The 10,161-nt window shown below is 43.4% G+C and overlaps 1 protein-coding gene across 4 annotated transcripts; it reads left to right on the plus strand.

Moving 5' to 3' along the window:
- Window positions 1-24: 24 nt before the first annotated feature.
- RpL26 (ribosomal protein L26) lies at window positions 25-9,943 on the plus strand. 4 transcript variants are annotated; one of them, XM_084591075.1, is made up of 3 exons: window positions 25-159; window positions 597-783; window positions 9,634-9,943. In XM_084591075.1, the coding sequence occupies exons 2-3, from the start codon at window positions 613-615 to the stop codon at window positions 9,901-9,903; spliced, it is 441 nt and encodes a 146-aa protein (XP_084447201.1). In that variant the 5' UTR covers window positions 25-159; window positions 597-612; the 3' UTR covers window positions 9,904-9,943. The 4 variants fall into 4 exon arrangements, with proteins under 4 accessions (XP_084447201.1, XP_084447202.1, XP_084447203.1 ...); XM_084591076.1 differs by having other exon boundaries at window positions 122-163; XM_084591077.1 differs by lacking the exon at window positions 25-159 and adding an exon at window positions 196-214.
- The last annotated feature ends 218 nt before the right edge of the window (window positions 9,944-10,161 follow it).

Genomic DNA, 10,161 nt, shown 5'->3' on the forward strand with positions numbered 1-10,161 from the left:
ACCTGAAATTATGCTCATTGCTTTTAAAAATTGTTTTAAATATTAATGCATTATTTAACATACGTTGCTATGTGACAATAATACGGCGCTTTAAAATTGTTGAAAGCCCTGGTACGAGATTGCGCTCACATCTCTCTTTCCGGTTGGCGAAAGGCGTTTGTAAGTACGTTCATGCTGCTACTCCTAAAATCTCGATGAATCCTTAAAATCCCTGGCAAGTTTTTAGACCTTTAGCCTCGTTTGCATCTTTGAGAGTCTTGTATTAACATCTTCTCTGTGATTTGTTCGAATTACTCTCCAAATACATTTTCATTGCTTATTTTAGGCCGGCCCTGTGTTGTGGTGTGTATCATCGCCGGGTTGTGATTTTCTTGGCTGATCAGTGCGCATTTCTTTCTGCAATAGCGCATTTTGTGTGTGCCAAGTCATTGCATTAACTTTACTGTGCACACATTTGTTGCATGTCTCTACGTGGTCTTATTTTAGTTACATCTTCGCTTGTCACTATACGGTCACTATGGCCTCGACGTGTAACAATCTGTGTAACAATAATGATTAATAACGATCTGGTGTTGTATATGTACTTTGCTTTACAGGCCTTAAAAGAACCACATGGCTAAGCTCAACCGTTTGGTGTCCTCTTCGCGGAGGAAGAACAGGAAAAGGCACTTCAATGCTCCATCGCACATTCGACGAAAGATCATGAGCTCACCGCTGTCAAAGGACCTTCGGCAGAAGTATAATGTTCGCAGCATGCCCATCAGAAAAGACGACGAAGTTCAGGTAACTTTGGGCAAATAGCTGGTTTTTACGTGTTCCCACGTGCGGTCAACTTCACGTGCATAACTGCTGTGGTGTGTGAGCGCAACCTCGGCACGAGTACCTCCTTGTCTTTAGGTCACTTTTTACGCGATTGCATACGTTTGGTCTTTTCAAAAGCCTTATTATTTGGACGAAGAAAGAAACCTTGAACGCAAGGTGGGCGGCAGTACGCTGGACGGAGGAATCTCGTTTCTGCGGATTACATCGTTATGATCCATCGTTAGTCGTTAATGCACTGCGTGTGGCTGCCGCCCACGAACCACATTTCCTCTTCCATTTTAGCTGTATTAAATGCTTCGCTAGGTACTGTAGCATGACCGTTGTGACTGACTTTCGACTTAAGCCGATGCTCTTTCGTTCATTGACACGTGCCGGGCGTAGTGTGGAAATCGGTGGACCAAGTAGTTCGCAGTCTGGCCTCGGGTAGTTGGCTACTTGGTTCACCAGTTGGCGTTCGTTATGATCTAACTACTTGTGGTACACACAAGGTAGTGGTGCATGTGGTGTTAGCATACACCAACAGCAATGCTGGAACTAAGTGTGCTGAAATGCCCAGTTTGACCTCGTGCAGAGAAGGTTTTGACCACCTAGTTCTCTTGCATTTATCTGTTTCAAGGTGCTGTAACAGGGCTATAATTTTTCAGGTTTCCTTAAATACGTGGTTATTTTCATGCAGTCTCTTGCAAGAGGTGCATTGAACCAAGGCAGGAGTAGCAAATACATCCACAGCATGGTCGTTCAGCTTTTGTTGTCATTAGTTGTGCAACGTTATTGTACGTTAAACCAAGCCATTATTGTTAGCAGGCATCATAGTTGCACTTACTATAGTGAATGGATGTACTGCTGCATTTGTGGTTGTCTGGAATCACTCTCGACTGATTGCGAGATTAGTGGACATTGTGTGCATAAGTGTGAAGTCCTTAAGGTTTGGGTTTGCCTGCAAGTGGTTGTGTGATTTCTTTTGATGGTGGAGTTTTCGATTCACCCAGACAGCACTGACGCTGATGCCCAAGTACAGCAACCTGTGATCTTTGTTTGTGAGCTGCCATGTTGTAATTGTGGTAGTGAGGCTTCAAGAAGTTTTGTGATTGTTTTGATGAAGGTGCTTCTCAGGGTTGCTTCAATGCGAAGCTAAATCAGGCCACTGAGAGCTTTTTTTCTTGTAAGGCTTGTTGCTCTTGGTGGCAGTGCACTGTCACCAGAGGCATTAGATACAAGAAATAGGGAACAATACAAGTCTCAATGACATGGGAAGTGGGGATATGCGTTTCTCTACTGAGCTGAAACTTGTCGGAAGTCTGGGGTTCGGCTTTTTGTCTTAGTTGAGACAGATTGTCAGCCAGTTTGGTTCTGTATATCGTGAAGTCAATTTTTTTTTTTTTCACTGTCTTCAGCCACAACTTTCACTGCATCATCAGTTTATTGTGGAATAAGTGAGAGCAAAAATTTTGAAACAGGCAATCTGATGCTGCTAGCCAATGATCACTCTTGCCTAGGAGTTGTTTGAAAATCAGTAGCAGGTATTGGCAGTAATCCTAGACAGCTCATTTGTTTAAATATTGCCTTGAGCCTCTAGGTGTAACCAATTGTGCTCGAGTTGTACCTGTTGAATGTTATCAGTCATACAGGCATTGAGTAACCAGGGCATGGAGAATGCAAAAAGGCTAGAAAATGCCTGTAGGGACTGCCCAATGATCATAGCTTCCCACAGAAGTAAAGCAGTGCCAGTCTTGAGAGTGTCTGCCATGGGACAAGCTCATTATCGACATGACTGTTTTCGAGATGTATTCGTGAGTTTGTATTGAGGATAGCTAAGGATAAACATTAATGGAGAGCAACACCTTGGAAGCCTCATGTTTGATTAAGTTATCCTGCTGTAAGTAATTAGGGGAGGATTTGCAATGAGAGTAGGTCTATTAATCTAGATCAAGTGTTGACCACACTTTGGCAGAGGGGAAGAAATAATGAGAATATTGAAAATTGGATTTGCTAGACATTTCTTAAAAATGAACTGATAAACTTGTGTGTCGGCTTCTTTGTTTTACTTGTCGCAGTCAGCTTTCACCAGCATACTCCTGAATCTTGTAACTTTAGTCCTTTGGCTTCAGACTACAACCAAGCGTTGTCCTTGAAATAGCATTGTGGACTGAATAGGTGACCCTCTGGTGGCCACTTCTTGTACCTTATTTTTAGTCTTGTAACCCTGAAAATTTTCGTTGCTAGGCAGTAATTTCAGGTCAAATGAATTGAGGCCATCATTCAGCAAGTACTTTGGTGCAGAGCTCTTTAAATATGCATTTTAAGCACTTTTCTGTAAAGCTGTCTGTAGGTAGAAGCTGTAGATGTTTGAAAGCAAACTGGCTGTGAGGAGGCAGGGCATTCAGCCAGTTCTTTTCCTTCAAATTTTGAGTGCAATTGGAAAAGCCTGGCCATTGAAAAGTGTGGGTGTCATCTGTCCACTCAGAAAACTGGTTTCTGCCATCAGCCAGGTTGTATCCACTTAAGGCACTCCATCTTGGCAAATTCCCTTGTCTACCTACAGTACAAGTTCATTAATTAGATGGAAAATAAATTATCCAAAATTTGAATTATTGTATGACCCCCAAGTAACTGGCAAGGACCACTTTTCTCAAAGTAAATTTGCTTTGTGAAAGTCTGAGCAACAGTCATAGACCACTGCGATAGTGATTACTTTACCCATAACTATAGATGATTTACCATTTAGGACAGGAGCCTTCTGGACAACCTTCATGGTGCAACACAGTAAAGCAGTGTCCCCTCGCAAGTAGTCTGTATTGCCTATGAAACTGCTTCACTATATGACGGGTGAATGGCACTTGAGCACACACACGTGGCTCAGTGGAAGAACCACAGGGATAAAATGAAAATTTGAGGAAAATTCGCGGTGCCACTAGTCAGCATTCGAAACACAGCGCAAAGGGGCTGTATTGGCTGATGGCCGCTGTGGGCTGGCGCAAAGCTCGTAAAAGCGAAATCAAAACAAAGCGGTCCTCCGTTTTCTGTCACTCTCCGTAACGTGCACGTCCGCGGTTAACTTGCAGCACGGCTATTTTGATTCCTTATCATGGTGATCATGCCTGAACATGGCCTGCCTTATTAATTGGTGCAAGACCTGTAGAGTCTGCCCGACGCCGTAGCCTTAAATGGGCATTTGCCTAGACTACGCTGACAGTTAAATTATTTGTATTTCCGACTTGGTGAGGTTTAATAAATGGGCTTTTATTTGCAAGTCTCGGAGGTCGCACAAAACAGGAAAGCAGCTTTTGCACTCCCTGCTTTCACTGCCTCCTCTCGCTGTGAGTCACGGCACCAATTTGGGTTCACCCATTCCTCCACAGCTTTATTCTACCCTCTGTGCCCATTTTGGAGATGACGCAGCTTTGTGATAGGTCGCTGTATTGCTGAGGTGTTCCTGTGGGGAAGTGCAGTGGCATGTAGTTCAAATATTTGCAGTGTGTTGTAGGTCGCATTCTAAGTAAAGCTTTTTTAAACAGATACTTCATAGAGCTTGACCAAACCATGTAGAGCAGTTCAAATTGAGCTTTCATTGTACGTGACTGCTACCCTAAATGAAGAGTTGCAGTGCAGAAGCACAACTGTAACACACCTTTGCCATTGAGCCATCAACATGTTACCAAAGCAATGTGTTTTCCTCCAGCAGAGAAAGACTTGTTGCTTCTGTGTTGCCTTAGTATGACAGAGTTCGGCAACAAATACGTAGAGATAAATGTTCTTTAGCCTGTTCACTGGCCGGGCAAAACTCCCGACGGCAGCACATGGGTTGTGCACTTTACAATGATTGATTTTTTTTTTTTTTTTTTATGACTGCAAGCATCTTTTGTAAATTATTTCCTTTACTTGGTGTTGTCTGCTTCGGAGGTGGGGGGATCTTGCAAGTAGATGCAGGTGGGCAGGCAGGCTGTTGTTAGCACCAGCAGCTTGATCATTGCAACCATGGAGAAGCACTTCTGTTTCTAATCCCCATCTCATTCTTGTGCTCAAATTAGTGTATGCTCTTGATAAGTGCAGCTTTCCAAAAGGTCTCTTTCTTGGCCTATTAATTTTTCGTGTCTGTAGCTTCGGTCCTGCCTTTGGTTTTACTGGTGCCAGCTGGGCTCCTCGCCGAGCTGAGCGTGGTTACGGCTATATTACTAGTTTTCTAGTCAAGCATGCCGCTGTTGTTTTTAGTTAAGTGAGCTACTTTGATTTTCGACAAGAGGCAGTTTCTTGTGCATAGTGGATAGGGGTATGTCATCAGTATGTGAGCTCAAGGCTAAATCATTTGAAGTGATTGCTGCAATGCTGGGATCAGATTTTACAGGTGAGCATGAGATACCATATTTAGGCAATTGTAAGTTGACCCCGTTTTTTTTTTTTTTAATTCTGAAATCTGACGTGGGAAGTAGACTTGCAATCGAAACCAAAGCATGTCACCGTTAATAAGAGCAAAATAAAAACTACATTGGGGAGGATACAGGGAATCTGTTTGCTCTACCGCTTTAAGTGCAACATTTGTTTCAGTTACTGTGCGGGCTTCTCTGGGAGAATTTTTCTTTTTCAACTTACTGCGCATCACAAACTGCACCTGCAAGAGTGTTGATAGTTTACGGAAGAGCCGCTTTTCGAATCGCGGCAACGCCCGCTTTTTGCTCGTCAGTCTCGTCTTATCACGTGTTTGCACTTTTGACTTTACGACCGGCCACATGCTTCTTCATAAGCACTCCAGGGAAAAAAAGCATTCGGCGCTTGTTCTGCGCAGCGTTCAAGGAGACGGCTATCATTTCATTTATGCCGAAGCAACAATTGCACTGTGGGCCGCAAATTTAAAGGTTCTAAACGGGTGCGGGAATGGCGATGGCAGTGAGAGAAAATATTCAACTGGGATGCCAAGTGAAGAGGCTTTCAAGGGATGCAGTTTGTGTGCTATCCAAAGCTGGAGGCCAAGCTTGCAGTGTATATCACCAAAATACATGATTTGAGGAGATGAATAGTGCAGCAAGGCAATAAATTTTCATTGTCAAAAGCACCATGCATTTGGGTGGGGGGGAGGGGCAACTTACAGTTAGGCAAATGTGGTATTTGTCTGAATTTCTTAAGAATTGAAATTAACAAAAACTAGTGTTGTATTTTTTTTTTAATTCTTTGGTGGAATTCATGTCACCTGGGCACTCAATCGATATTGCACTCCATTTCGGAAATGCAGAGGCGTAACATGCAGAAATTTCTTCCCTCATGTATGCGTCACCAGAGCCAAAATCTCTCGCAAAATTTGGCAGTGGCTTATCTCAGCTGGGCCAGGATATACATAGCTAGAGTTTCATTTAGCTAAGCAATTAAAAGTACAAATGTGTTCCGGTATGTGTGTAAAGCACAAGTTTATTCTTATAGTTCATTAGTGTTCATTGGTTTGATGGCGACTGTACGATTGGTAGTCTGTAGATTAATTTGCCACCATTTCAATCTTTGACACACAGAATGACTTGGAGTGTTTCTTGTTGATAGACCAAGTTAATCTCTGTTCCCACTGAGTAGGCTGAATGTGCAGATCTGAGTCTAATTCAGTCGACATATGCACACATGCTACAAGCAAAAACGAACCAAATGCAGATTACATTCTTCCTTCTGGTCTATTTTAAAATTTAATTCGACGGTGAGCACGCCATTAATGCACTGAACTTAACCCATTGAGCACATTACTAGCAAAGTGCATACCCTCGGCTTTTTGTGTCAAACTCCGTATTGGGCATGTGTACAAGCCTAAATGCTTTCGCTGTCCGTCAGTAGATCGACAGGATCCTCGTTGGCTACTTTTCCTTCTGCATTGCTTGTAAGGCTTCATTTCCTCTTCAGGTACGAGTTTTCCTTTATTTTTGCCATTAGTGGTGTAATTTGAATGCAATTGCATTCTCCCCATTATTCGAAAAGCCGGCGGCATTAGTGCCTGAGATGCGGCTAAAGGAATCTCATTTTCTAGCTAGCTGCACAGCAAGAGGAATAAGTGACGTCATGAAGCAGCACTATGACTCGCACTGCAAACTGAGCATCTACGGTGCATCTTTTAATGCATCCAGACACATCCAGGACTGAGACCACCACCTACTTGAATTCTACACATTGTTAACCTATATATATTATATATTTCATATCAGAATTGGGACAACACCTCCTGTCATGGGTTGTAAATCTTCGTTGCATATAGCATATGCATGCTAGCCAAAGTGGAGGCGAGCCATGCCAAAGGTTCAACCAATGTCGTGTACTTCCAGTTCAATGTTTTCTAACTGAGGTTCTGGTAAAAATGGCTTTCAGGCTGTGGAATCTTTTACCCTAATATTATGTGCATATTGTGCAGAGCATTTGCTAAGGGGCCGCTAAGGACAAAACATTATAGACCAATCAGCTTACTGTCTGTTACGTATAAGGTATTTACCGAAGTAATTGCTTATAGAATCGGGAAACCTCAGACTGCAATCAAGCAAAAGATCAAGCAGGTTTTTGGAAAGGATACTTTACTATCGATCATATCTATACCATTATCCAGGTGGTAGAAAAATGCTCGGAATATAACCAGCCCTTGTACATAGCATTCATTGATTACGAAGAAGCATTTGACTCAGTAGAAACCTCAACGGTCATGCAGGCATTGCGAAATCAGGGTGTAGACGAGCCGTACGTGAAAGTGCTGGAAGATATATATAGAGGGGGCACAGCAACCATAGTTCTGCATAAACAAAGTAACAAAATTTCTATAAAGAACGGTGTTAGGTAAGGAGACACGATCTCCCCAGTATTATTCACAGCTTGCTTAGAGGAAGTATTCAGAGACTTGGAATGGGAGCAGTTGGGGGTATGGGTAGATGGAGAGTACCTCAGTAATCTGAGATTTGCTGATGACACTGCCTTGTTAAGTAACACAGAGAAATAACTCGTCGCTGGCATTCTAGTGGAAATCAAGAAAAATGGGCATGGGCAGGACATGTAGTGAGAAGAGATGGTTGCTTAGGGTAACAAACTGGATTCCAAGGGAAGGAAAACGTAGCAGAGGGCGGCAGAAGGGTGGGCAGATGAGGTTAAGAAGTTTAGAGGGGTCAAGTGGATGCAGCTAGCACAGGACCATGTTAATTGGAGGAATATGGGAGAGGCCTTCACCCTGCAGTGGGTATAGTCAGGCTGAGGATGATTATATAGTTTATATCTTCTGTTGTAATAATATTGTATCTGTTTTGGAAGCACATTGTGAATTTGCCTATTTGGCCGCCGGTGTCGCAATGTGTAATCCATGGTGCTGGCCTTGTCAGGAGGCATGCTTGTTTGTTTCTGGTTTGGCCTTGCCTCAAGAGCATATTGTATAATAGTGCCTACTAAAATACTACTACCTACATTAAATACGATACCTGCGAGAATTGTAACGCCTAAACGGTAGTTATGTAAGCAGTGTTGTCCGACAATTGTTTTTCCCCCTATAGTTCTAATTTGCGTATTGTGGGAAATTGACCAGGAATTCTCATCGTGGCATTGAGATGCCAAAACACTCAAGTACAAAGTTTTTACCTTGAGTTTTATTTTTTTTTTTTTTTAAATTGGGAGCCTTTTGATACACTTTGCCACATGGTCCTTCTTAATGTGCCCCTTTTCATACTGCTTGCGCAGTATGGTACACAGTTGAGGGAAACATGATTGCATGGGCTTGCCACAAGAGGCGAAGAGAACTGGTGGCATATGTGCAGTAAGCACAAGCCAGCACATTTTGAAACCATTCTCGCAGGCTCTTTTCCCTTAGACAGTTGGCACTTGCATAAATGTGCAGCCGTGAGCGGGCTTGCCTGGAGTGTGTATTTGGTGTTTTGCAGAGTAAACCAAATAGCTTGAGCGCAGGTATAGTATGTGCACTTAAAGTGCATCTATCTACATTAGGTGTCAGTCGTTGCCAAAAGCAAGGACCTGCAACGGTGCAAGCTCTCGTGGGTGTCAAATTGTGCCAAACATGCTAGCCATTGAGTTTCTTATACCCCTGTCAAGCGCGCAAAAAAAAAGTGCACTTTTGGTGCACTCGGCTGCTGCTAAACAACGTAACATAAGTGCACTTGCCAAAATGTGCACTCAGGTCGGAGTGCATTCGCAAAATAGACTGAGGGCCGAGTGCGTAGCCTCGCCGGCAGAAATTCCTTCGCCAAAAATGTATTATGTGTTAAGATATGCATAAAAGTTGATTTTACGTGTTTTGTACATATTTGAGGAATTGTTTTTTAATACCGACGGGCAAAATATCACATAACAAGAACTTGATATAACCGTGTACACAACTTCCAAATTAAGCATGGTGCGGCGATCATTTTCAGTTAGGGGGCAGTTGTTCATGGTGTTTACTGATGTGGGGTCTCCGTATCATGGCCTGGTGTCACATTTTAAGCATTTCTTGTGTTTTACTACTTTAAAAAGCAGTTCTCTGAACTTAAGCCATGGAGGTTCCAATTTCTATTTTCAAATGTTTTTCAGTTGCTAGTTTTGTACAGAGTGCTAATGCGAGGGCACTCCTCTTTCCCGGTTAGCACTGCGTTGCGTGAAGTGCCTTTGGGGCTGCGAAGTGCACTTTAACTTGCACGCTTAACTGGGGATTTAGCCTGTTTACTTATGTAGGCACCAGCGCCAGGCACTGCAGGGTCACAGGGTCGCTACTCCGCACTGCCCCTGACAGAGTGCGACTGTGCAAATATCCCCCCCCCCCCCCCCCCCCCTTTTTTTTTTTTTCTTGATTAACCAGACATTCAATTTGAATGGTATTGTGTGCAGGTGGTGCGTGGCCATCACAAGAGCCAGCAGGTGGGCAAGGTCGTGCAGGTGTACCGCAAGAAGTATGTTATCTACATTGAGCGGATTCAGCGGGAGAAGGCCAATGGTGCATCCGTCTACGTGGGCATCCATCCCAGCAAGGTGGTAATCGTTAAGCTTAAGATGGACAAGGACCGCAAGAAGATCCTCGAGCGGCGCGCACGGGGCCGCCAGCTCAAGGACAAGGGCAAGGGAAAGCACACCGAGGAGAGTGTGGCCATGGAGACATAAATTTCAAATTCATCTGACTTTAATAAATGGCTTGGCCTGCTTTGAGTGGTCTTGTGGGGGGTCTTGCTGGAAACAAATGTTGGTTTGTTCAGTCTAGTGCCATTGACGTAAGTCAGGTTCCACATACTGTTTATCATATGCAGGGTGTCCCAGCTAGACGTAAACAGGCTTTCAAGGAAGAATAGTGCCCGATACCTTATCGAACTAAGCTGACGGCTGTTAAGTACTGCTTGGCCTAGACCTTTACTTTTTATTATT

This window comes from Amblyomma maculatum, chromosome 1 (assembly GCF_055883805.1).
Source record: "Amblyomma maculatum isolate TAMU_Amacu chromosome 1, ASM5588380v1, whole genome shotgun sequence".
Classification (NCBI taxonomy): Eukaryota; Metazoa; Arthropoda; class Arachnida; order Ixodida; family Ixodidae; genus Amblyomma; species Amblyomma maculatum.